The sequence below is a fragment of the Dama dama genome, chromosome 7, assembly GCF_033118175.1.
Source record: "Dama dama isolate Ldn47 chromosome 7, ASM3311817v1, whole genome shotgun sequence".
Lineage (NCBI taxonomy): Eukaryota > Metazoa > Chordata > Mammalia > Artiodactyla > Cervidae > Dama > Dama dama.
In genome coordinates, this window is record NC_083687.1 from 25949039 (window position 1) to 25977008 (window position 27970).

Here is a 27970-nt window from a genome sequence, read left to right on the forward strand (position 1 = left end):
TGCTTAGATCCTTTACTCTAGGCCTTCTCAGAGCCTTTATTATATTCACGTAGACAGTGACTTCCTAAGATGGAGCTTTATTTGACTAGGAAACAACACTGGAATCATTTTTAAGGAACCCAAGTTTCAGAAATAAGGTGCCAATAAAGTTATTTCACAACATTCCAGTTCTGGTTTCCTCAGTGTGTATGCCCAGCAGTGGGATTGCTGGGTCATATGGCAGTTCTATTTCCAGTTTTTTAAGGAATCTCCACACTGAAAGAGACACATGTACCTTAATGTTCATCGCAGCACTGTTTATAACAATCAGGACATGGAAGCAACCTAGATGCCCATCAGCAGACGAATGGATAAGAAAGCTATGGTACATATATACAATGGAATACTACTCAGCCATTAAAAAGAATACATTTGAACCAGTTCTAATGAGATGGATAAAACTGGAGCCCATTATACAGAATGAAGTAAGCCAGAAAGATAAACACCAATACAGTATACTAACGCATATATATGGAATTTAGAAAGATGGTAACGATAACCCTATATGCAAGACAGAAAAAGAGACACAGATGTACAGAACAGACTTTTGGACTCTATGGGAGAAAGCAAGGGTGGGATGATCTGAGAGAACAGCATCGAAACATGTATATTATCAAGTGTGAAACAAATCGCCAGTCCAGGTTGGATGCATGAGACAAGTGCTCAGGGCTGGTGCAATGGGATGACCCAGAGGGATGGGATGGGCAGGGAGGTGGGAGGGGGTTCAGGATGGGGAACACATGTAAATCCATGGCTGATTCATGTCAATGTATGGCAAAAAACCACTACAATATTGTAATTAGCCTCCAACTAATAAAAATAAATGAAAAAAAAAAATTCCAGAAGAGCTAAAGATTGAAGGAAATGAGAGAAATTGAACTGATCCCTAAAGCAGTCTAGAATATGGAAATCTTCTTATTTAAATTTACACTATTAATTTATAGCATGAGATGAGGTCTGCCATCAGATAAAGCATGCTAGTGGGAAAGAGTAATAGAAATTCAGGAAAGAGATAAAATTCAAGTGGTCATTAAATCATCTACAATTTCAAAGCAGAGGAAATTTCACATCTGCTGAAGGTGGTTTTTCTTTATATATATTTTTTTCTTTCTGAGGTAAAAATGTGCCGATGTACTGATAGCTAGAATATTATTTTAACATCACACTGATAATTAAGCACAGATTAGGACTGAAAATTCATAGCTTCTCAGAGCATAAACAAGCATCTATTCCAGACATTTTGTTTTATAGATGAAAATGCCCACTATTGGAATTTCGGAGGGTCCCATAGCATCCAATTCTTAGTGCTTAGTAACTTAAATTTTCATTTACCTGAAAATTCTTCCACGCTGGACTTCCTGAAGGACCCCACAAGCAGTCTCCCTCTGCATGATGTATCACCCTGGATTTGTATGTTTCGTGTCAAAAGACCAACCTCAGCAGCCAAACGAATGTGTCGGCCACCCTCCATGACGTGGGCACTTCCTGGGGCAACAGGAAGGAAAAACTTTAAAAAACCTATTTCGGAGATCTCCAGTTAGGGACTCAGCGAACCTGACAAATGAAAACACTCGTTTCTCCGCGGAAGTCCTCCCAACACTAAGGTTTGCCTTTCCTCGGGCGTTCTCCACAAATGTCAGCTGAGAAATGAAAAGCCGGTTCACTAGTCTCTCCTTGGGACCAGAGTAAGAGCATCTGAGCAAGAATTCATTTCTCCTCAGTCACGATGGGTACTGGGACAGGGATGTCAGGGCAGACCGGTCCAATTAATGGGATCCCCAAACCCCTTCCTTTAACTTGTCAGTGTGAGATTTCCGCGTTTAATAGTGCACTGTTCCTGAACCTCTTTCTTCAGAATGAGGAATCCCAGATCCACCGAGGCAGCGATAGGACAAAAGTAGCAGCGGCAGCGCCCTCTCCTGGCAGGTCTGAAGCTCATCCCTCTCAGAAGGAGCTTCCCCAGTCTCGCTTGTTTGTTACATCGCCCCCTCTCCCCCTGTATTTGTATTGCACATGTTTGCATATTACAGGTAGGGACTGACGACTTTTCTTTTCCCTGCCACTGTTTAGAAATAAAATCATCCTTAAAGCTATGACTTAGAAAGCTTTAGATATGACCCTGCTGAAAACATGTATTTCCCTCTCAAATATCAGAGAATAAAAAGATAACCCCTTATCCCTTTATTTCCCTGTTATATTACTTATTAGCTATATTTCCTGGGTTAAATGCAGTTATTAGACTGGACCAGGAAACATGGTTATTTATTATTTATATGCAATGTATTTTAAGTGTATATGGTGTATTAAAATATTCAGTACTTTTTTTTTTTTTTTTAAGAAAGAGGTGTTTGACTTTATCTATCTATAATTTGGGGCAGTAGCAGTAGTTAATACATAAAATGAACTTCATGTCAGAAGGGACACATTCCTAAGTATGGAAAAAAGTAAGGAGTCATTATTTACAATAACTGCCACATTCTAAGTGGTTGTGTGATTCAATGTGCCAGGAAATGAACTGGAAATTCATCTCCCATGAGGTTTATTCTGGCTTAGCCATGAAAATGCCCGGTGACCTTGAACAAGTTTCTTAACCCTTCTGCTTGCTTCTAGGCTTGCCATTATAAATAAAAAGTTAAAAAAATACCCTCACATCAAAGTATTTTTTTTTTAAATTAGGCAATAAAATTAATGAAGGGATGGAGATAAAGCCTTCTAGGATGAGCCTAGGGCAGCAGTAAAGTATTATCCATCCCCTCTGAATGCCGGTTGGATCCAAGGTCCCCAGGCAGGTTGCTGAACACGTTTGTCTTGGCTCATTCACTTCCCTTAACTAACAAACCAAAGCCTTACCGATGTGTCGGTGTCTGAGCGGTTCATGGATCCTAATATGGTGGCCCCTGACTTCTTTCACAGTGAGGACCTCTGCTTCGTGAGGCTCATATGAAGAGGAGCTGAGGACAATCTTGTCATGGGGTCGCCAATCCACTGTGTCCTCTACTATAATTCTGTAACAGCATAAAGATCGTATCAAGTACACTGGCAGTGCAACTCAGATATGATCTACTCATTCCAGGGAGAAGAGGAAATCCGCTGCAAATGGCAATTCCCACCAGGGAGAGTAAAGTAGAAACGTCAAGATGGAGAAAAAAGACTTTTGCAAAACATTAATGCTAATGGAGTTCATCTTCTGGCTTACATGTATGCAATACAGGGATAGCCAAGGTATTCTGTGGCCATGAAGCACCAGACGAAAGAACAAGAAAGGGTAACATTTTGAGAGTTTAGTAATGCCCTCTCCGTATAGTTTCCTAAAATGGAAGTCTACTTCCTTGATTGGGAAACAGTTCGAATAATAAAGGTATTTCAGAAAGGATCTTTTCTCACATTTTCTGAAGACTTCTAATACCATTTTCAGACAATTTCTCATCACACATTTAAGGCTCATACCTTCATGGTCAAGCAGATACAGTGTGAATCCTAGAGGTTGAACTTAGTAGCTGTGAGACCTTGAGAGGTCATGTAACTCTTCTGAGTTTCATATCTTCATTTGAAAAGTGACACTATTTGGAGTTTTCCTCTCCTATCCCCCTGTTATTGCAGGGACAAAGGTATGCACTTCTTGAAGGTGCTATGTTCCAAGCATTGTGTTTTCATCACAATATGCAATGTGAGTTTTGCTAATTTTTGTTTTTTCTTAAATACCATTTAATAAGGTTTTTGTTCAGTCATTTGCTGCTGCCTATCTTTCCCTAGTAAATATGTCTGCTTTATCCTCCAGTTACAGTCATTACCAACTTCAACAGTATAAGTTTATATTAATTGCCTGGCTCTTTTGCTAATGTTCACACTTTAGCAAGCATTGACAATAGTGTCTCTTCTATCAGTAAAGTTCCATCTAGGAAACGGGTCCATGTGAAGGCCTTTCAATCAAGAAACATATATTGTCTGAGCAACAGTACATGCCACACACTATAGTAGGTGCTAGGGACATAATGGTGAATGAAACAGATGACATTTACATTTAAAAATGACAATTCAGATTGTGGCTAGAAGACATTTTTTTGTTTAATAAACATCCTTGACTAGTAGATTCTGACTAGCAGACACTAGTCTACTGTGTGAGTGGAGAATTCACAGATGATTCGTGTAAAATATTAGCACCATTCCCACCAACAGTGTAAGAGGGTTCCCTTTTCTCCACACCCTCTCCAGCATTTATTGCTTGTAGACTTTTGGATAGCAGCCATCCTGACTGGCGTGTAATGGTACCTCATTGTGGTTTTGATTTGCATTTCTCTGATAATGAGTGATGTTGAGCATCTTTTCATGTGTTTGTTGGTGGGAATGCAAACTAATACAACCGCTATGGAAAACAGTGTGGAGATTTCTTAAAAAACTGGAAATAGAACTGCCATATGACCCAGCAATCCCACTTCTGGGCATACACACTGAGGAAACCAGATCTGAAAGAGACACGTGCACCCCAATGTTCATCGCAGCACTGTTTATAATAGCCAGGACATGGAAGCAACCTAGATGCCCATCAGCAGATGAATGGATAAGGAAGCTGTGGTACATATACACCATGGAATATTACTCAGCCATTAAAAAGAATTCATTTGAACCAGTCCTAATGAGATGGATGAAGCTGGAGCCCCTTATACAGAGTGAAGTAAGCCAGAACATTACAGCATACTGACACATGTATATGGAATTTAGAAAGGTGATAACGATAACCCTATATGCAGAACAGAAAAAGAGACACAGAAGTACAGAACAGACTTTTGAACTTTGTGGGAGAATGTGAGGGCGGGATATTTCAAAAGAACAGCATGTATACTATCTATGGTGAAACAGATCACCAGCCCAGGTGGGATGCATGAGACAAGTGCTCGGGCCTGGTGCACTGGGAAGACCCAGAGGAATCGGGTGGAGAGGGAGGTGGGAGGGGGGATCGGGATTGGGAATACATGTAAATCCATGGCTGATTCATATCAATGTATGACAAAACCCACTGGAAAAAAGAAAATAATAATAATAAAAAAAAATTAAAAAAAAATAAAACAAACAAACAAACAAAAAATATTAGCACCAAAAAAAAAAAGTTATAGGGGGTCATTTATGGGCCAATGGTGTAAATTTGTTATTAACCAAAGATTGTAATTAATTTAAATCTATGTGATGTGCCTGAGATTAAAGAGAAGAAGAGAGACTGACAAAGACAGAGCAAGACTACTGTCAGTTATGCAATTTTAATTAAAGAATTTAGACATACTTTGTTCATTTGCTATGACATCCTAGAAAACTCACAGTTACAAAATAATAAAGCAACCCTTAGCTTTTAAAGGCAAGGAAACCAAGATTCAGAAAGAATAAATAATAAAACTCAAGATTAGATAACTAAATGAAGTCAGAGGTTGAATTAAGCCTAAATCTCCTGATCAAATTCAAGTTCTTTTCATTAAATGACATCCTCCTATCTATTTGATTCTTAGCTCTTCACGTATAATAAAAGGCAAAACTCGTACATTTCATAATGACTATATTATGATAACCCCTAAATGTATGAGATCTGTAACTCAAACAGTAGATTATTGTGTGTGTGCGTGCTCAGTCATGTCCAACTCTTTGCGACCTCATGGACTGTAGCCAGTCAGGCTCCTCTGTCCATGACGTTATCGTGGCAAGAATACTGGAATGGGTTGCCATTTCCTTCTCCAGGGGATCTTCCCAATGCAGGGATCAAACTCCAGTTTCCTGCATCACCTGAATTGGCAGGTGGGTTCTTTACTGAGCCACCTGAGAAGCCCACATGCATTATTATATAGTCATTAAAAAGCACAATGTACCAGAACACTGAATTACAGTGTTCATTATGTACTGACTGAAAAAAAGGAGGATATAAAATAATATGCCTCATTTATTTTTAATAAAAGTAATGCATGCACAGAAAGCAGAAAATAGGAAAGATGTACACTAAAAATGTCAGCTTGCCAATGGAAGGTGAGTTTATTAGTCATTTTCACTTAAATCTAAATTTTCTAACTTACCAGGTAGTATACTGAAGAAAAATTTACTTCTTAAAAAGAAAATCAGGTGATGGATATAAAGTCACACCAAAGCCAGATTAGGAATATAACTGAAATCAATCCTTTCCTTCATGGCCCGTATTATTGGGATAATCTTTTTATTTTTGTTTATATTGTTGAATAGAGCTTTTCAGACATAGGTCATGACAATATTCAGGAAAATACCTTGTGAAAAATGAGAATTAAATCTCATTCCCTAGGGAGCACGGGAGATTTACAGGGCTGTAAATTCTTCTGTGTGATACTTTAAAGATAGATACATGCCATTACACATTTGTTGAAGCCCACAGAGCAATGCAAAGTATGAACCATAATGTAAACTAAGAAATAATTAGAGCCTTATCCCTCAACTCCCTTATATAAGTCTTCTGCTCCAACCTGATGAACCTGCTCACTCTGCCAAGAAATAGATAATGTGCTTCTCACCTATCAATTAAAATATCATCTCCTGTATTCTGCTCTTCAGTCTTAAAAACTTACTGAAGCTCCTTTGCCTTCAAGAAGTCATCCCATGGGGATCTTCTCTACTGAACACCCAGTCGCATTTCTGTTCATCATTTTGACAAAACAGACACCGCTGCTTTGTAAATGACTTTGTACTGTCTTCTGTGGCTACGCAACTTTGACACTGTTGTGTGTGTGCTAAGTCACTTCAGTCATGTCCGACTCTTTGCGACCCTATGGACTGTAGCCCGCCAGGCTCCTCTGTCCATGGGAATTCTGCAGGTAAGAATACTAGAGTGGGTTGCCATTTCCTACTCGAGGAGATCTTCCCAACCCAGCGATGGAACCCGCGTTACTTATGTCTCCTGCATTGGCAGGTAGGTTCTTTACCACTAATGCCACTTGTTAGTTAATATTTAATGAAAATAGGACTATGCAGCTATGTAAACCCCAGAGCTCCTCACAATTTTCTAGGCAAAGAGAAAAGGAATTATTGAAATTATTATTCCAAACTTTACAATAAAAATATAAATGAACTTAACTTTTGTCATGATGGCTTCCAAAACCATACAGATCTATGAACAATTCTCTGTCTACTGAAACCTTGAGATTCTGTATCTCTTAAGAAAATATACAAATGGCAAGGAGGCATGGCTCCTTTTCTGTCTACACAACAATAGTGGTAAATTCAGGGAAAACTTTGGTTCCAGTATTAATAGTCTAGAAAGCTCTGCTAGTCAAGTATCAATATTCCTTAAATTCCTTAAATACAAAGATTCACTCTTCCTACTTGAAGGAAGACCCACCAACCATTTCAAGAAATCCTAGCTTAAGGATTTGAATCCCAGCTCTATTTCATGTGTCTGATTAATACTAATAAGAATCTTATAGCTACAGGGGAGAGGGGAGATCTGCTCATTTTTCTGAGCAAAACACACCAAAAATAATAAATAAACAAAAAAATTAAAAGAGTTGTTTGCAACATAATTGGCTCTAAATGGAAACCATATGAGATGAGAGAAGAAACTGAATAACCACTGCAAAAGTCTCCTGAAAGATAACTTTTGAAAAGTATAAACAAAGTATCAGCAGCTTCCTTTATTTTTGCATTAAATTTTACCTAGTTTAGAGAAAAATGTAATACTTTTGGTCAAAAGGACATAATTACAAAGAATGAAACAAATATACTTACAAATTTAATTTAAAAGTTTTTGCCACCATGTAGAAAGCATTCATATAGAAATATCTATGACTTAAATGAATTTAACTAAACTTTAGGGAGATCTTAATGACAACAGATACACTTGACCATAGGCTCAAAGTGTTGGATGTCAAAATGTTCTTCCCTGAGGAATTAGAGTGGCCATAGAATTCTGATCCTTAGTAATACTGAGGTGTTTTTGTTTGTTTGTTTTTTTAACTCCTGTTTAAACTTTCTTTTGTCAATTGCCATTGGAATTGCCGAGGACCCTCAGACTCCAATGAACTATGTGAGGTGTTTAAAGAAACTGAATCCTGTAATGATATTGATGATGACGGTGACAATATGAATGGTCTTTGGCGTCAACTATTTGTCTGCCACCCCATGCCACGCTTAGTTGTGTCCAACTCTTTGGGGCCCTTTGGATTGTAGCCCACCAGGGTCCTCTGTCCATGGGATTTTTTTAGGCAAGAATACTGGAGTGGGTTGCCATTTTCCTCCTCCAGTTGATCTTCCCAATCCAGGGACTGAGCCCACGTCTCCTGTGTCTTCTGCATTGCAGGTGGATTCTTTACCCCCTGAGCCATCGGGAATGCCCTTAACTGTTTGTCTACCTGATCTATTTTCTCCTTTGTTCCAGGAAATACATCACATCTCTTCTGAGACCTGATCTCCTCATTCACCACACTAAGTGGTCCTAGTGAGAGCTGGAATCCTTTTGCCAAAGTGTGGGCAAGGGGTCCAACCTGCCTTCATTAGTTAAAATCCTTTCCCTTTTCCAGCTTTATGAGATATAGTCGAAAAATAAAGTTGTAGGGCTTCCCTTGTGGCTCAGCTGGTAAAGAATTCATCTGCAATGTGGGAGACTTGGGTTTGATCCCTGGGTTGGGAAGATCCCCTCGAGAAGGGAATGGCTACCCACTCCAATATTGTGGCCTGGAGAATTCCATGGACTGTATAGTCCATGGGGTCACAAAGAGTCAGACACAACTGGGCAACTTTCACTCACTCACTCAAGATATTTAAAACATAATATGCTGATTTGATATGATATACATAGACATTATGAAAAAAATCCCCCACTGAGCTAATTAATATGTCAGTCACCTCACACATTCACCCTTTTTTTGTTACTGTTTGGTGAGAACACTCAAGTTCTACTCTCTTAGCAAGTTATACAATACAGTGTTAGCAACTGTAGTCTCCTAGACTTTTGAATTGCAACTAAGGAGAAAGAGAAATTTCCTCTCCAGTGGTAAAGCTGGGAAAAGCCAATGGCTTCAGGATTCCGTTGCACCCTACAGAATGCGGAAATCTCTTCAGCAGGAACAAGTGAGACTGAAATAGAGAAACAGGAGAGGTGGAGGGAGGATCCGATGCAATTTCCCAAAAGGATTAAGAAGGGTTGCTTTTATTTTTACTTTCCATTGAAAGAATCCTGGTTACTGTAATAACTACCATGATGCGAGGCTGACTTGGTACTAGAGACTAGCCTAAGTGCTTTACACACATTGATTCACTTAATCCTTATAACTACTCTATTAACCAAGTATGATTTTTTTCCTATTCTAGAAAAAGAAACTGAGACTCAGAGAAAGTACTTTACTTGAAATTACACTTTTAGTTAATTGCATAATTAAAAGAATTTTAATCTGCTGTCCTCAATGTTCAAGCTCATTTTCATTGTAAGAATCTATGTCCCTCCTCCCTTCCTAACTCATATGTCTTTTCCAAGCATGGAGACAGTAGCCAGTTTGAGATTAGGACCCACTAGCTCATTGGACCAGAAGGAACCATTTTCTTTTGGATATTACAATGTGATCCTGAACTCCTGCTAATAAATGAATAAGGCCACCATCTCTACGTTCTAATATTTGAACTAAGTTGTTATAGTATAATCATGAGGTTTGATTAATGAGCACAAAAATAATTATAGTAACTTTTTAATTTAAATTCAAGATTCTAATTTATTAGACAAGATGCCATTGAGTCGACAGGCTCCATAAATTCTGATTTCCAGAAAAGATACATCAATCTAGTGTAGCACACACTTATTAGAACTCTTTTTTAATTTCTGTTGTGTGCTGGATGCTAAATAATACACCAAATCAATTTAAAAAAAACAGTATTTTCCTCTCCTGTAGAACACTACTATAGGAACAGGACGTACATACCTGAAGCAGCTTAGTATCAATCACTAAGAAGCATATTTTTATTAAAATTATAAGTCATAAAATCACATGGTGTATTGATTCAAATGGTAGAAAATCAGCGTGTGCTGGAGGGGAGACTGAATGTCCTGTGGGAGGTGTGATAGAATCTTTAAAGACCAGTAGGAAGTGTAAAGGTAAAGAAGAGATGTAAGGGTATTTCTGACCCTCTAATTGCATTTATCAAATATTCAGAAAGCCAATACAGAAGCTGTTATAGAAAGCCACATAGAAGTGCCAAAGTGAGAGTGTAGCAGGAGACACAATAAATATTCCAAACAAAGTGTATCCATAGAGCAGCCACTGTGGTAAATAATGTAGAAGTTCCCTTAAAAACTAAAAGTAGAGTTACCCTATGATCCAGCAATCCCACCCCTTGCCATAGATCTGGAAAAGACAAAAGCTCTAATTTGAAAAGATGCATGCACCCCAATGTTCACAGCAGCGCTATTTATAATAGTAAAGACATAGAAACAACCCAAGTGCCAAATAACAGATGAAAAGACAAAGAAGACATGGTGTACGCACACAATGGAATATTAGTCAGCTATTTAAAAGAAAGAATGAAATAGTGCCATTTGCAGCAACACGCATGGGCCTAGAAATTGTCATACTAAGTGAAATAAGTCAGACAGGGAAAGATAATATTATATGGTATCACTTGTATGTGTAACCCAAAATAATACAAATGAACTTATTTACAAAAGAGAAACAGACAGACATAGGAAATACACTTATGGGTACCAAAGGGGATGGAGGTGTGGGATAAATTGTCAACATGGGATTAACAGATGCACACTACCATATGTAAAATAAACAACAAGGGTTTACTGTATAGGACAGGGAACTACATTCAATATCTTATAATAAACTATAAAGAAAAGGAACAGAAAAAGAAACATATCCATAGAATGCTATCACTGATTGGATATGGGAGATAAGAGAATAGATACCATCAAGGATGACCTTAGAATTAAAAGCCGAGGTCCTCAGGAAAGGTTGAGATGAGAAATGATTTGTTCTTCAGGTCAGAGTCATTTCCTTATAAGTAACAGAATAAATGAATAGACTACTTAAGAAACAGAAAAATAACAGGACAAAAGGATTGGCCAGTGCTTTCTACACTTTCTTTAAAAACTAAATGAGATAAGAAATTGAAAAAAAAAAAAAAAAAAAAAGAACCTTTGAGGAAGTTTCCCCATAAGCCTACTCTGTTCCCTGTTGTCCTCTTCTAGATAAATTATACCACTCTTCACCCACTTGCTCAAGTCAGATTTCTGCAGTGATCTTTGAACTCTTTCCTTTTGCCCAGGCCATCAGCAAATTATGTTGGCTCTTCTTCAACATGTATTTAACCACTTCTTTCCTTCATTCCATCCCACTCTAAACCATCAGCATTGTCACCTAAAAGACTGCAATGTTACTGCGATGTTTTAACAGTTAATCTCTCTGCTTCCACCTTTGTCCTCCTAACAGTCAATTATTCACACAAGGTAAATGAGATTCAAATATAAATTGGACCCTGACCATTTAAAATCTTCCAGTGACCAAGATACAATTTAAAACCTTTATCCTAGGATTGATAAAATAACCATGAAATGTCAAAGAGTACAAACATCAACGTAATCATGAAACATCAAAGAAATCTTGGTGAAGTTCGTAAGAGTCCAGGGAAAATCTGTCCCCATAACAGTATATTAGAAAGACATATTAAATTGGTTTTTAATAGCAGGAAGATTGTAGATCAATGTTTAAAGAAACAGGTTGATTGAGGTCTGTAGTACAGTTAATACTGTACTAATATCAACTTGTTGAATTTTATAGTCTGTGATTATGTAAGCTATCATCAAGGAAAGCTGAATCAAGGGTACTTGGGAATTCTACTATTTTTGCAACTTCTTGTGAGTCTTAAATTATTTCACATATTTTTAAAAGGTTAAAAAAAGAAATCCATAAAATGAATGCACAATGTTAACCATATATCACTATATATAAATCTATTAAAATACTCCTCTGATACTGATACTCAATAATTTTGCTTTTAATATGATTGTTTTTAACATTTGCAGTATGTAGAACACAAACAATGGAATCAGACAAGCTATGGTAAAAATCCAACCTTTCTGACCTTGGAAATTGTACTTACCTTCTTCAGCCTCAGTTTTTATACCTAGAAAGTGCAGACAGTAACATCTAATTTGTAGCACTGATAGATTTAAGTTAGATAATGTATGGTAACAATGCTTGGTAGATGTCTGACACAGAGTGAGCCTAGATGATAAGAAGTCAGTAAGTGGCAGCTAGTTAATTACTATTGATAGTTTTAATTAATAAAATTGAGTTTCTTTCAGAATAGCCTGTAACTTGATTGTGAATGAGGTTTTTAACACATTCTTATAAGAAAAATCCATTCATATGGCTCCTGCCAAATTCCAACTTGCTAACCTGATAACAATTAAAGATTCTTATTGATTCCTGTTAGAAATGCCTCCCTGACAAATTCTTTTGGGGCTCAGAAAAGCACTTCAAACTCAACATGACCAAATCTGAACTCATCTTTTCCAACACATTTAGTCCTCCACTAGTGAATGGTGCTGCCATCCATTTACACAAACCAGAACCAAGAAAGCACCTCACACCCAATTCATCCTGAGATGGAGAGGATCCTATGGTCCTTGCTCATCCCCTCCCACCATATTCTCTGCCTGCCTTTTGCCTGGGAAAACTGTAGTCAAAGAATAAGATTAATCAGAGAATGCAGAAACAAAGGAAAACAATCAGAGGAGACTAAATAATAATAATATAATCATGAATCATAGTCAAGGACCTTTCTTCGCTCTTTCTCAAGGGCTTATAGATAATATTCTAAGCCATATCCTGTGAACTGTCTTATAGATACTAAAACACCAGGTGGAAGAAGTTAACTACATGATGACCAGACTGTACCCAGGACATGAGCTGCCACAATTCCAAGAACTGGCCTCAAAGAAATGGGAACAAATGGAACTGAGTTTAACTGTAACTATAAAAACCAATAGGACATGGAACAACAGACTGGTTCCAAACTGGGAAAGGAGTACGTCAAGGCTGTATACTGTCACCCTGCTTATTTAACTTATATGCAGAGTACATCATGCGAAATTCTGGGCTGGATGGAGCACAAGCTGGAATCAAGATTGCCAGGAGAAATATCAATAACCTCAGACCCGCAGATGATACCACCCTTATGGCAGAAAGCGAAGAAGAACTAAAGAGCCTCTTGATGAAAGTGAAAGAGGAGAGTGAAAAAGTTGGCTTAAAACTCAACATTCAAAAAACTAAGATCATGACCTCTGGTCCTAATTACTTCATGGCAAATAGATGGGGAAACAATGGAAACAGTGACAGACTATTTTCTTGAGTTCAAAATCACTGCAGATGATGATGGAAGCCATGAAATTAAAAAACGCTTGTTCCTTTAAAGAAAAGCTGACAAAACTAGACAGCATATTAAAAAAAACAGACACATTACTTTGCCAACAAAGTTCTATATAGTCAAAGCTATAGTTTTTCCAGTAGTCAGGTATGGATGTGAGAATTGGACTATAAAGAAAGCTGAGCACCGAAGAACTGATGCTTTTGAATTGTGCTTTTGAAGACTCTTGAGAGTCCCTTGGACTGTAAGGATATCAAGCCAGTCAATCCTAAAGGAAATCAACCCTGAATATTCATTGGAAGGACTGATGCTGAAGCTGAAACTCCAATACTCTGGCCACCTGATGTGAAGAGCTGACTCATTGGAAAAGACCCTGATGCTGGGAAATATTGAAGGCAGAAGGAGAATGGGACGATAGAGGATGAGATGGTTGGATGGTATCACTGACTCAATGGACATGAGTTTGAGCAAGCTCTGGGAGTTGGTGATGGACAGGGAAGCCTGGCATGCTGCAGTCCATGGGGTCGGAAAGAGTTGTACATGACTGAGCAAATGAACTGAACTGAACTTAAAACAACCAAGATGATTGATCATTGATGATCAATTTGCAAATGACTGTTAGAGACTACTATGTTGTTTCTGCATGCAACTCCCCCTCCCCTCCACACACACTCTGTCTATAAAAGCTTTCACCACCCCTTGTAAGGGAGGAAGAGTCGACCTTTAGACATGTCCATCACCCTCCCCACACCCTGTTGCTGGCATCTGAAGTAAAGGAGACTTTGCTTTCGACCAGCCTGGCCTGTTTATTGGCTTTTGAGCAGCAAGCAGCCAGACCCCACACTCTTTTGGTAACAATCCTAGAGATTTTTTCTCCTGTCTATACATCTACGCACTTCTCTCCACTGCTACTCCACCTCCTGACTACAAGTTACACTGTCTCTCACTTGCACCTCCTAAGTAGTGTCCCTAGATCTTAGATCGGTTTTTGGCCCCTCCTGTTGTCTATGTTGTACCTAGGATGATTTTTTTAGACATAAAAATGTGAGTATTGGTGCTACCTCCCACCCATACAATCTCCTTCAAAGCCTAAAATAGTTGCACAATGCTATTAGGAGGCTAAACACTGAAATTCTTGATAACATCAGTGAATACAGCCCTGCCTCATAACTAACCCCTGAAGCCCTGTCATCATGGGTTGGTCTGTTCTCTCCTCATCAGCCATCCTGGCATTCAGATCCCTCATGTTCTCCATTCTTCTTCCCAGGACAGACTCACCTCTTGGGTCTCTTTGCCTCCATCACCTGCACTGACTCCCCTCTATCAACTTCTAAAAAATTAGACTGGCCTCAATCTCATGTCCAGGCTCTGATTTTCTCCTCTCCCTGATGATATACTTCTAGATCAGTGACACCATCTACTTCATCAACAGGATGACTCACTGTCATGGTCTCAGTGAGCCCTATGTTCTGTTTTAAACTGCCTTCCTCACATCTCTACTTGGTGTCTCCAACTTAGCACATCCCTGCCATCGTCCACCCTGATAAGTCTGTTCCTCTCCCAGTCTCCCATCTCGGTGCCTTCTTCCACCACCCACCAGGTTGATCAATCAAAAAACCAGAAGGACTCCCCCTACCTCAATATTCAATTCATTGGCAATCAGACAGCATCATTTCTTCTCTCCGTCTCCACTGCCTCCTCCCTAGTCCCAGCCACCATGTTTTTGACCTCAGCTGACCTCCAGATACCCCAGCTTCTGTTCTTGTCTTCAACTTCATAGCAGTCAGTTATTGTTGTTTAGTTGATAAGTAGTGCCTGACTTTTTTGTGACCCTGTAGACTGTAGACCACCAGGCTCCTCTGTCCATGGGATTATCCTGGCAAGAATACTGGAGTGGATTGCCATTTCCTTCTTCAGGGGATCTTTCTGACCCAGGGATAGAACCCAGTGTCTCCTGCATTGCAGGCAGATTCTTTACTGCTGAGCCACCAGGAAAGTCCAAGCAGTTTTCAAAACCTAAATCAGATTCCATCAATTCCTCTGCATAAAATTCTGTAACTTTCCCTTTGACCTCTCACATGTAAACGAGGTACTATATGACTCAGTATCTGTCATTTCCCTTCTCTAGAAAGATCTTCCCTGTCCACTCAATATAAAAGGATACACCTCATATCCCCCCAGCTATCTTGAATCATACCAACCAGTTTATTTCCTTACTAGCACATTTTATAATCTACAACTATGTAACTATGTCCCTTATATTTTTCTATTTGCTTGTTTATTGTCTGTCTCCATCAATAAGATGTAGACTCCCAGATGACAGCCATTTCTTCAAAATTGCCTCTAAATCTGCAGTGGTTATAGCCACACCTGGCACATCCGCTATTTACTGAATGACTAAGTGCTGTTTGCTCTGGCTACTGTGCTCTTTACACACACCCTGCCCCCACTTTGCTTAGTGAATGCCCACTCATCTTTCAGTTCCCACCTTTGAAACCACTCTTCAGGGAAGCCTTCTCTAACCTCAATCATTGCCTCAAGTTCTCAGGTTTTCAGAATTCTATACCACCTTCCTTCAGAGCCTCTAACACAGATGTAATTTTACATTACTTTTTATTTGTTTGATTAATGTCTGAAGGCAGAGAACATGTCAATTTTCACTGGTAATTGTATATTCAGGCCACCATTCAATGTCTGACATGTGGTAAGAATTCACAAAAATTGTGTTGAAATATATAACAATATTAACATAACTACAAAAATAACAATTTTCTATTAAGATATTCTGTACTTAGAGAAAAACACACTAAAGCAGCAGCTATCTATCAACTCATCAACAGTTTCCTTGCTGTGCTATATGTCTTTCAGACATTTATTTACATATATGCATATATAAATATTATTTTAATATTTTTTAGTTACAAAAGTAGGCTAATATGTAATATTTCTCCCCCATCCCCACTGCTTATATCTCTTCCCTTTTGTCACCTGGAATTCATTCTTTTTCATTTTTGCCAATTTGAAATTTTAGAACAGAATTTAATTTTTGTTTGATTAACATTTATTTCAGTTCTAGTACAGAACATTTTTCCATATGTTTGTTAGTCAAACACATGTCTTCTTTTGTGATTCATGCAATTCATTCAACTCTTTAGCAATTAATCTTAGGGTATTCATATTGTTTTCTTTTTATTCTTAAGAGTGCTTTACATACAAAAATATCAACCCTCCATACGTACTATTGTATATTGCAATTATTTTCTCATTTGTCAATTGCCATTTTATTTTGTAACTGACATGCAGAAATACTTATCTTTCTAATGTTGTCAAATCTATTATTTCTTGCTGTTATGTTTGTTGTAATTCTTGTTATGATCCCACAAGTGTTTCCTAGTTCAAAATCACATAATATTTACTTACATGTTCTTCAGATAATTTTATGGTTTTGCTTTATAACATTTAGTCATTTTAAATTCATCTATAATTTACAGTACACTTGCTCCTTGGAAGGAAAGCTATGACAAACCTAGACAGCATATTAAAAAGCAGAGACATTACTTTGCCAACAAAGTTCTGTATAGTCAAAATCTATGGTTTTTCCAGTAGTCATGTATGGATGTGAGAGTTGGACCATAAAGAAAGCTGAGCACCAAAGAACTGGTGCTTTTGAACTGTGTGTTCCTTGGATTGCAAGGAGATCCAACCAGCAAATCCTAAAGGAAACCTGTCCAGAATGATGCTAATGCTGTAACTCCAATACTCTAGCCACCTGATGTGAAGAACTGACTCACTGGAAAAGACCCTGATGCTGGGAAATATTGAAGGCAGGAGGAGCAGGGGACGACAGAGAATGAGATGGTTGAATGGCATCACCGCCTCGATGGACATGAGTTTGAGCAAGCTCTGGGACTTGATAATGGACAAGAAGCCTGGCATGCTGCAGTCCATGGGGTCACAAAGAGTTGGGCATGACTGAGCAACTGAACTGAACTGAACTGATAACTTACAGTAAAGGAGAAAGTGAGAATCTAATTTTATATTTTTCCAAAGCATTGACCAATTATTTCAGCACAAATTTTCAACTAAATGGGAAGCCCTTAAAATTGAAATGCTAATTTATTCCAATTCTAAATAATGATACATACCTGGGTCTATTGCTATGTAGTTTCTCCTGTTCTGGTGCCAATAACAATAATTATTCACATTAAAGATATTTATATATATATATGAAAGACCCCTTCACCAAGGGATCTTCCCAACCCAGGGATCAAACCAAGGTCTCCCACATTGCAGGCAGATTTTCTACCAGTTGAGCCACCAGGGAAGCTCAAAAATACTAGAGTGGGTAGCCTGGTCCTCCAGAGGGTCTTCCCGACTCAGGAATCAAAGCAGGGTCTCCTGCATTGTAGGAGGATTTTTTACCAGATGAGCTACCAGTGAAGCAATATACACATATATATATGTATTTATATATATATATTTAAGCAATTGATAATATTTGACTATCTTCAAGTATTTATTGCACCAAAAGACATAGATTTAATGAGTCAGATTCAAAACACATTTATTTGGTTTGTGATTAAATTTGCATTAAATTGACATGTTTTAAAGCATTGAGTTTTTCCATTTATATTATGCATCATCATTTATTCTAATCTCCTTTATGCCTTTGACTAGTGTTTTATAGATCTGCTTTTATGGCTCCTGTAATTTCACTTGTTCATATATAGATATTTTAAATTGAAATTTTAAATAACACTGTACACTGTAATTTAAAACTTTATTGCTCACATATTATAAGGCTATTGATTTGTGCTTTTACTGAATGCTTTTGTTGTTTTTTTGGATGATTCTCTACTTTTCTAGAACAAAAGTGTATATAATCTGCAAAAAAAAATGATAATTTGAATTCTTCTTGGTAGTTACAGCTGATTTTTTTAGTTAGAGTATTTTTCTTGATTCAATATACTGTTTAAAAATTTGATAACTATTTTTAATGAGAGCTGTAACATACAGTGATTTTTAATGTCAGTTTTTCAATAGAAAAGAAAATTGCTTGTCTAAATGAAAGTGAAGTCTCTCAGTCGTATCCGACTCTGCGACCCCGTGGAGTGTAGCCTACCAGGCTCCTCTGTCCATGGGATTCTCCAGGCAAGAATACTGGAGTGGGTTGCCATTTCCAAGAGAGATTTTTAATTATTTATTTTGTATTATTACTTAAAGCAGTGCTTCTCAACTAATGACTAAACCACCCCATTAAAAAACATATCGTTATAGTCTTAATTTATCATTTATTCCAAGAATGCAAGCTGAATCTTACTAAATGCATTTCTGTTTTGTACCAAACTGAACAAATTCTTAGTCTTTATATTTTTTTATTTAGGTAAATTATATTGATTCATTTCAAACCATCCTGCTTTGCTTGAATAAATCACTCATATTCCAATAAATTACTGGATTTCATTTGTTGCTATTTTATTTAGGATACAACTTGGATGTTGCCTGTTTCTCATTTTGAGTTATCTTTAGCAGCTGTTTTAAAAATTATTTTATGCATGTTTGCTAAAACAAATTGGCAATCTTCACATATTTTTTTAATGCTATGGAATAGATTTTACAACACAGTAAGTGATGACAAATGAATGAGTAGAAGAATTTGCCATAAATTTATCTGAGCAAAATGTATTCTTGGAAATAAATATTTGATAACTTTATGATTTTTGCTGTTATTGTTTCTCTCAATTTTTAGTCTTCTTTAGCCAATTATGATCATTTATGTTTCTACATATAATTTATTTTTTTATTAATTTCAGAATGATACTCTACAGATATACATATTTTAGATTATAATTTTACTCTCTTCATTATCTGTTATATCTGAATCCCCATTTCTGAATTTTATTTTGTTTTGTGTGCTTAGTTATTGAAGAGTATATCAGTACTTCTAAAAAAAAAAATCAAGTCTACTAATTTCCTACTTTGTAAATTACCAATTTATGTCTTTATCAGGTATGGATTGATTTCATTAGGCTTGTGGTTATTTGTTTCTGGTTTCTAATACTAATAACCTGTTCATTTATTTTTATATTTTCTTATTTAACAATAAAAGCATTTAATGTGATGACATGTATGGCCATGTCTTATTCAATTATTCTCATTACTGTTATTTTCCAAGTATTCTATTGATAAAAGTTTGATCTCTTTGATACAAAAGTTATTTAGGAGAAGGTAATCATTTTTTTTTCTTCCATCTTGCAAAAGATGAAGGCTGTTGGCTAAAATTTTGTGTTAATCTCTGTTTATTTTACTGTGATTATGGTCTATATAATTTACTAAAATTTATTAAACTTTTTAATTATAATTATATTGGGTTAAACAGATATATATTTTATATATACCAATTAAATTGTCTTTACTATATTAGTCATATTTCTTCATATTTTCTTTATAATTTTAATCTAATTTAAAGTTTTAAACTGAAAGAGGTAAGCAAACTTCATTACCTTCATTATTATTTTTGTTTCTGTTCATTTCCTTTATTTTTTTAGAGATTTACTTTATATATTTCATATATAACATAATATATTACAGTATCTGGTATAAAACTTTCCTTACTATATCTATACTCATATCTATACTTTCATTACTATTTCTTTTTCTGGTAATTTCCTCTCATTTTTTTTTTAGAGATTTATTGTATTTCTATATTATGTTGTCTAGTGTAAAACTTTCCTTACTATACCTATTCTTATTAACCTTTTTACAATTTCTGGATTTTATTTGCATTATTAAATTTTAGATTCAGTTTAATCTCTTTATTAGAACACAGTTTTTAATTGTTTTCAGTTCTTGCAAAGTGGAAGGTATATTTTGCTTTCATATGTGAACAGCATTTTGCCAGGGTCTATGTTTATAAGCCAAAGTTTTGTCTATAATCATTTTTCTCTACACAGTATAGATTTTTGCACTGCTATCTTCTGACATTTAATGGTGTAGAGAATTCAAATGTTATCAAGCTTTATGTCTTCTTTTGTTTTTATTTGACTTTTTTCACTGTTTTTTCTTGTGCTGTGAGGATTTGGAGCAGTCATGATTCTCAATGTTGTTCAAATGAAATGGAACTAATTCCAAGTCTTTTATGTGTATTTTAGTTAAGTTTTAGTTATTCTTTGTGGTTTCATTATTCTGGACTCTTACTAAAAGAAGAGCCATTACCAAAATGTGCTTTTATTTTCTGTTCTCTATTTCTAATACCTTCTCTTTTATTATTTTTATCTCTTGATCTTAACTCTTCATTCATGTAGATTCCATCAGTTTATTTTTCATGTTGCCTACTCATTTCATGGAAAAGGGCTTGGCAACCCACTCCAGTATTCTTGCCTGGAGAATCCCAGACAGAAGATCCTGGCCAGCTAAAACTCCATAGGATTGCAAAGAGTCCGATATGACTGAAGCAACTTAGCATGCACACACACACTCACTTTGAGGCAATGGTGATTTCATTCTTTATTGCCATTAAAGCATTATTACATTCCATTATTGAATTTAAATTTCATAACATTCTTTATATACTTCATCTCACTCATTTTGTCTCATCATTTCAATTCAGATATTGTAGTCCCACCTCATATTTTATCTATTATCTCATAGAACTCATATTTTTTAAAGATTTACTGAACTCAGTAAACATGTATTATCTAAAGTTTACTCCTTACTTAGAGAACAAATTTATGGTTGCCACGGGCAAGGATTGGGGGAAGGGATAGTTAGGGAGTTTGGGATGAATGTGTACCCCCTGCCATATTTAAATTGGGTCAACAAGGACCATTACAGCACATAGAACTCTGCAAATGTTACGTGGCAGCCTGGACAGGAGCGGAGTTTGGGGGAGAATGGATATATGTATATATGTGGCTGAGAACCTCACCCAAAACTATTGCAACATTGTTAATCAGCTATACCTCAATACAAAACAAAAATAGATAAATAAAATTTACTCCTTAAATAAATTATATCCTCCCCCGCCTTTTGCTTGTTTTGTCCTTCTATTGTGTTACAGAGAATATTTTACATCCCTGTAGCCTTTAATATTTCCCACTTATCTAACCTTGAATTATGATTCTTAATCTAAAACTTAATTTCCTATTGTAACAAAACCTCCGGCCGAAGCAAGTTAAACCAAAAAATATATCCCTAAATTACTCTCATTCCTTACCTCTCATTGCCTGAAGCAATGTCAGCCCCAAGACGTGTCCAGGATTTCTTGGGATAAGCACTATGAAGCTGAACTTTCCCAAACACTCCTGAAAATAAAAAGAGCAACAGTTTGATAGGAAACTCCTTCCAAGAAAATTAAGACCACACAAGTAAAATTCATTGGAGTGCTTATTGTGCAAGATACATGATACAGAAACTATATGTTAAGATGTCCACCTTATTAGAAAAAGAACATTTAAGTGCTTTATTTTCAGCAGGTCAACTATATCTCACATGGCTATGAAACATTTTTCTCTTTAAAGCTATAGAGAAATGAATGCTACATCACATCTAGAAGAGCTGGGAAATAGACCACTCTAACAGCTAACTAGTTAGATTTCCACCATTAAGTGTCTCCAAACCATTTGCAACTCTGTTAGAAGCTAACTGGTTTTGATTATTTTGTGTTATACAGTAGATTTTCCAAAAAAAAAAAAAAAAAATGGTAATTTTGTTTCCTGAAGAAAGAGATTTGGTGCTATTAGCTTTGTTTTCCATGGTTGGACCTCAGATTTTTTTTTTTTTTTTTTTTTTTTTTGCATTACAGATATCAAAGGATAGATCTCTAAATCCTTTGTTTCAAAATATAATTTATTTCAGACTCATAAATTAAAGTCTTACCAGGGACATGCTTGATGAAGTCCAGTTTTATTCCTTCAGGTCTTTCCTCTTACACATTTTATTGCCATTTAAAATCACATGAGGCAAAATTCTCCATATTTTAGTTGTCTAAATATGTTTTGAGCATGAAATCAAGCAGCACCAAAATTATGATTGTGCACCCCTAACATGTCTATTTGTTTGTTATTAGATAAATAACTATACATACAAATGAATACATTTATACATGTTTGAATAGAAGTTTCTAGTATTTTCTTCCTGTACCCAAATGATTTCCTTCATACCCCTGGATTAATGTACCCCTTTTACTGAAATCCAAAGATTTCACAATTTTTTGCAGCAAATGCATAAATAAAGGAAGTAAACACCAGTCAGGCATAAATAGTATGCCTTGGGCTTTCATCCAATGTGAACTAAAAAAGCTCAATTAATTAGAATCTAATCAACTATTCGTGTCAACACCCACAATTTTACCATACTCTAATTCAGCAAAAAGTCAGAAGATAATAAAACTAAAATAAGGATTAGTGGAAATGAAAACAATATTCCCACTTTCAGGACATGTTGTGGAATCAGTCTTTCATAACAATAATATAATATCATCATTATCAAAAATTAATCTTTTCCATTATTAGCTAAGGAAGCTAGATAGGAGAGGAACTTGGAATAATTTAGAAGAATTTCCAACAACAAAGATTTTAACAAAAACAAGTTTATTTCCTTTAATTTACCAGAAAGAAGATTTCCTGATCATTCCCAGTCACCAAAGGTTTACTGCAAAATGACACAATTTCTCAGCTGTTTCAAGGAGATTATAATACTTGAAGGGATTATTTTAAATTTTATTCATGCAGTGACAAACATTTCATTCCTTTTTCAATTTAGCATCAGAGAAATTTTCAAAAAACACTTGTTTGGCAATACAGCTGACTTTGGGAATCAAGCCATACACCCTCATATACTCCTAACACAAGTCTAGTTCACATCTTTGGTGGCACTCCATGGAACATAGTGGTTACCACAGACAAAAAAGTCTGTGTTCCTATTATGATCCATCTAGTTTGTCAACTTGGAATAAAGTAAAATATTCCTTAACCTTGTGTTCATAAAAAGATAAATAGCACGTATGAAAAATCATTTGGAAGCAACAAAGCACTATCAAAGTATTATATGGCAATGGCTATACTTTATGAAACTAGGTTATCAAACTTCATACTATCCTAACATGATTGTTTCCATATTACCAAGAGACTGAGATCTTATAAAATTGGAATTGCATACAGAGAAAATAAGAAAATACCAGAAATCTATAAAAAGTCTCTTATACTTTTCCCTTAAAACTACTTTATTGTGTGGCCCTTACATCATACATATACAAGCTCAGTCCCAGTTTCTTTGTTCTTCTATAGATGAATTTTAAAATAGGACTTGGTACTGGGGCAGTTTCAAATGAAGAAACTGTCAACAGTAAATGTTTCTTAGTAATCTATAGACCTATCAGTTTAAAAAATATTATGAATAATCACACAGTATTTAAAGTTGATAATACGGACTGTCCAGCCTTTGGTGTCTGATCAGTCTGGATAAAAATCTAAGGTTCTGACAACATAACACTGTGTGGGTTTCAGAGTATTGTTTATCATTTCTGAGTCTTAGTTTTGACATCTCTAGAATAGATACTCCTTTCAGGAGAGCCATTAAATGAAATCATAAATATAAATGCTCTGGAAGGGTGCCTGGAATTTAGCAGGTGTTCTATGAATGATACTTCCCTATCAGAAATACATACATTTCATTTTTCATAAGAATGGCATTATACTCTTACCAATTGTTCCTGGATCAATGTGAATTCCACTGAAACGGTCACAAAAGACTCCCTCTGAAGCTCTAAGGTGAATTAGAAGCTTTTTTTCTTTTTCTAAGGGATTTTCTGAAGTACCTGTTTAAAAAGAAAAATATATAATGTAAATTTATTTGAAGTTAAGGAGATAGAAGGAAGTTGTGATGTAATTTTGAAATGCAAAATAGATGCTATAAAATAGACAAGGTGGAAAACAGCCAATGTTGCACAGATAAAATAAGAAAAGGTAGAGCAATGAGACGCAGTAAACTTGTCTGAAAGAGACTGGATTACTGCTCAGCAAATATTCACTCTTTTTAAGGCAGAGTGTACTTTCCTGACCTATTAATACTGAGCCTGGTCACATGATTTGTTTGGGCCAATGAAATTTGGGTAGAAGTGACAGTAATGCCAGTTCTAAGTTGATGCTTTAGATGCTGGACAAGTTTCATCTGATCTTTTATAATAACATTTCCTGCCATGAATGGAGAATTCCTTAAATAGCCCCCAGGGTCTGGATGAAGAAACATATGCAGCAGACCCAAACAAAACCAAGCTGGAACCAAGTCAAACTGAGTCTGGCATCAATATTTGTTGTTGAGAGCCACTGAGACTTGGGGAATCTTTGTTACCCAGCATTATTACAGCAAAACCTGACTGATACACTGTCTGTGGCTGGATCCCCACATTGCTCTACATGCATTTTAGCAATTAATCTTCACAACACACCTGAGAAGTAAGATTCTCATCTCAGTGTTAAATACTCATACAGAATAAGGAACAGGGGCTAAGGAATTTGTCCAAATTTATCCAACTAGTAAGTAACGGTCTGAATTTGAACAGTGGTCCGTTTGTGTTGTGTTTTATGAAACAAATAATAGGTTATTATCTAAGCTTAAACTCTTTTAACAGCATAAGGACACAATCTTCAGGCAGTGATGTTCAATGAACAGTTGGGAATTAGTTCTGACCTTAACCTGTTGATGTTAAACTGCAGAGTTTGTTGACTTTCACAGTAAGAGAATTGTTTGGGGAAATTACTGAAACTGTGTTTCTGAGTATGAACCTATCAAAGATTATTTTCTTCAGGAATATATCTTAGCGGATATAAAATATTACAAAGCCCAGGTGGCGCTAGTGGTAAAGAACGTGCCTACCATTGCCAATGCAGGAGAAGTAAGAGATGCGGGTCTGATCCCTGGGTCTGGAAGATCCTCTGGAGAGGAATGGTATTCTTGCCTGGAAAATCCCTGGACAGAGGAGACTGGCAGGCTACAGTCCATAAGGTCCCAACGAGTCGGACATGACTGAAGCAACTTAGTAGGCGTATTAGATTTTTAAAGAGGCAACTAATGAGAAGATTATCTCCAAACTGGATAAGAGAAGCTGACAAAATACGTCTGCTATCAAATGTGTCTTTCCACTTCAAAATGCCTGAAAACATAACCCAGAATGAGGCTGCCAAATATGATATGAAGTAAATGGAAACTTAAAAATGCCTGGTTGTTCTTTTGGCTAAATGGTCTTTCAGGGGCATAAAATCATGTTCCCTAGTTGGCACCCCATGTATACCTGGATAGTCAAAGGCTCAGTGTGAGTTGCCAGCTTGCTGCATACCTAGCTCTATAGTCCAAGCTTCACAGCCATCTGGCTACAAAGGACTGTTGAAAGTAAGACTCAGAGAGGTTAGTAAATTTTCCTGGAGTCAAACAGTAGGCCAATGGGCATGCAAGAATTGGACCCCACAGCCTGTTTTCTCAATAAGATGGTAAAGTACTTGGTAGCTCCACCTAGGTACTCAGCTGAGTGACTAATGTATCCTCTTAGACAAAGCAAAGAAGTGCTAGAGCAGAAAGAAGGGATGCTGGAGAGGAGGAGAATGTTAAGAAAATGTGTGTGGTGTAGCTCTTATCTGGCGGTTAGAAGTCTGTCCAGTAAGCTGTTTTCCAACTGTGATTTCATTTATTTCACGGAGGGTAGTTTAGCTTCTTGGGGGGAAAATGGCCTAGCACTAAACAGATACCAGAGAGAAAAAAAAGTAGGGCAGCTTTTGCCCTAGAGAAATGTATGCAGAGTCCCATGAAAAAGAGTTCAACATTCTTCTAAAATCAGAGATTAAATCAATTATGCAACCCAAAACAGCAGCACATGCGGAGCTTTCACAGAAAGTCTGGGCAAAATTAGTCAGCCTGCCCTGATCTTTGGATATCTGAAATTGCCAGAGCTTGGATTCTTCATTGTGATGTGGGGGAAGGGAAAGATGGAGAATAGGGACCAAGCAGAAAGAAGGCAAGAGTGACGTAAGAGAAGAAAAGACATGCTATGTTACTATGAAAACACAGTGTCTCTCAAATGTGTAGAAGCTAGTCAATGAAAAGCCTTAAAGTTCAAACTCCTCAGTGTATGTTCAAATCCAGCAAGAAAGAAAGGAGAGGTGCCCTCACCAGTCTGGGCTTTGTCCCTAAATGAGGGGAACCACAGCTAAGAGAAGGCTCTAGGAATCATGCAATTCTCTGATTTTCCTTTCTAAAGCTGCTTAGAGATGCTCTAAACTGTAACAAAAGGCATTTTCAGCCTTGATGGATGCAGGTGCTGACAATGGAGGGGAAATTGCTGTCATGCTGCAGAGACTAGCCAGGTGTTTTTGCATACATGATTTCACTGAATTCTCACAACCCTGTGATGGGTATCCCTAGGTTCTCATGAGGAGATGGCGACAAAGAGAGGTTAAGGAGCATTTAAGAAATGACACAGCTAAGAAGTGGGGGAGCTGGGCTTAGACTGAAAAGTCCTATCAGGGATCACGTGGCCACAGATGAATAGGAAAGAAATAAAGAGAAGTTGTCACAATTTAGGATGATGGTGGGCAATGGAGGGGAAACAGAATATATTCCAGATGCTAAAATCACCTGGGGAGATGGAAGGAAAGTAAGTTCTGGTATATAAAAGATAGCTGTTATAATGATTTGAGGAATATGGTACAAATGAATTCCGTGAACTTCAAAGGTAAGAAAAAGGGAAAAGGCCCTTATATGATTTTATTAACTCTTTGGTAGAATCAAACATAAGCCTTGTTTACACTTAAAGTCCACACTTTGAGCATGACTCTCCTTACCTGGTGACTAAGCCAGCATACACTGAATTACTTACTTACTGCTCCCTCTACCCTCCTGTGTGTCCGTGAGATTCCCCAGGCTTTTATATGCCTACCTTCCTCCGTCCTGTTCCTAATCACCCCTCAAAACTTGGCTTCACTGTAGTTTATTTCTAAAAGCCTCCTATGACCGTGAACTAGATGCCCCCTTCTGCGCATAAAAAGAAGTTTGCTTTTTTTTTTTTTACCCCTGCTGCAGTAAGTCTCCTTTGATGAACTTGCCCTATAGAAATAGTATGGAACACAGGCAAAGTTAATGCCCAAAGTTCTCCTCTGCAGTGTTATCTATTTATAATTGCAAACATTGGAAAATGCTTTAAAATAGCAAATGACTGGAAACAAATTTATGCTTTTAGAACTACTCCCTTCCCCTTGCCTGTCAGTTTCCTTGCCACCCTCAAGAACTGAGTCACCTTAACCAAGTCCCCAAACAAGACCAAACCAAGCTCAGAGGCAACCTTCTCTAGGATCCTTCCTGTCAACTACATCTGTGTTAAGGGGCCTTCTGTAGGCTACCACACATACCACATTTTCCCTCAATGCTTCAAAATTGTACTCTAAGTGCCTTGCCTTCTACTAGGCTTCCTCCTCTTTACAGTACACTCCCAGAGAGAAAGGGCCGTGTCTTTCTAGCAGAGTTCACTTATAGTTTGTCCCTCAGAGTGAAGCAGGTAATTTTAACCAATACTCTTGCAGAAAAC

The 27970-nt window shown here is 36.8% G+C and overlaps 1 protein-coding gene across 1 annotated transcript in view; it reads right to left on the reverse strand.

Annotated features, from left to right (window-relative positions):
- The window catches only part of PKHD1 (PKHD1 ciliary IPT domain containing fibrocystin/polyductin), a 428428-nt gene that overhangs the window by 115643 nt on the left and 284815 nt on the right, over positions 1-27970 (reverse strand). Inside the window, exons 53-56 of the mRNA XM_061146900.1 lie at positions 24101-24214; positions 21614-21701; positions 2890-3044; positions 1372-1524 (exon numbers count right to left, since the gene is read on the reverse strand). Of these exons, the coding sequence (XP_061002883.1) occupies positions 1372-1524; positions 2890-3044; positions 21614-21701; positions 24101-24214 (510 nt within the window). The remainder of the gene's footprint in view (positions 1-1371; positions 1525-2889; positions 3045-21613; positions 21702-24100; positions 24215-27970) is intronic.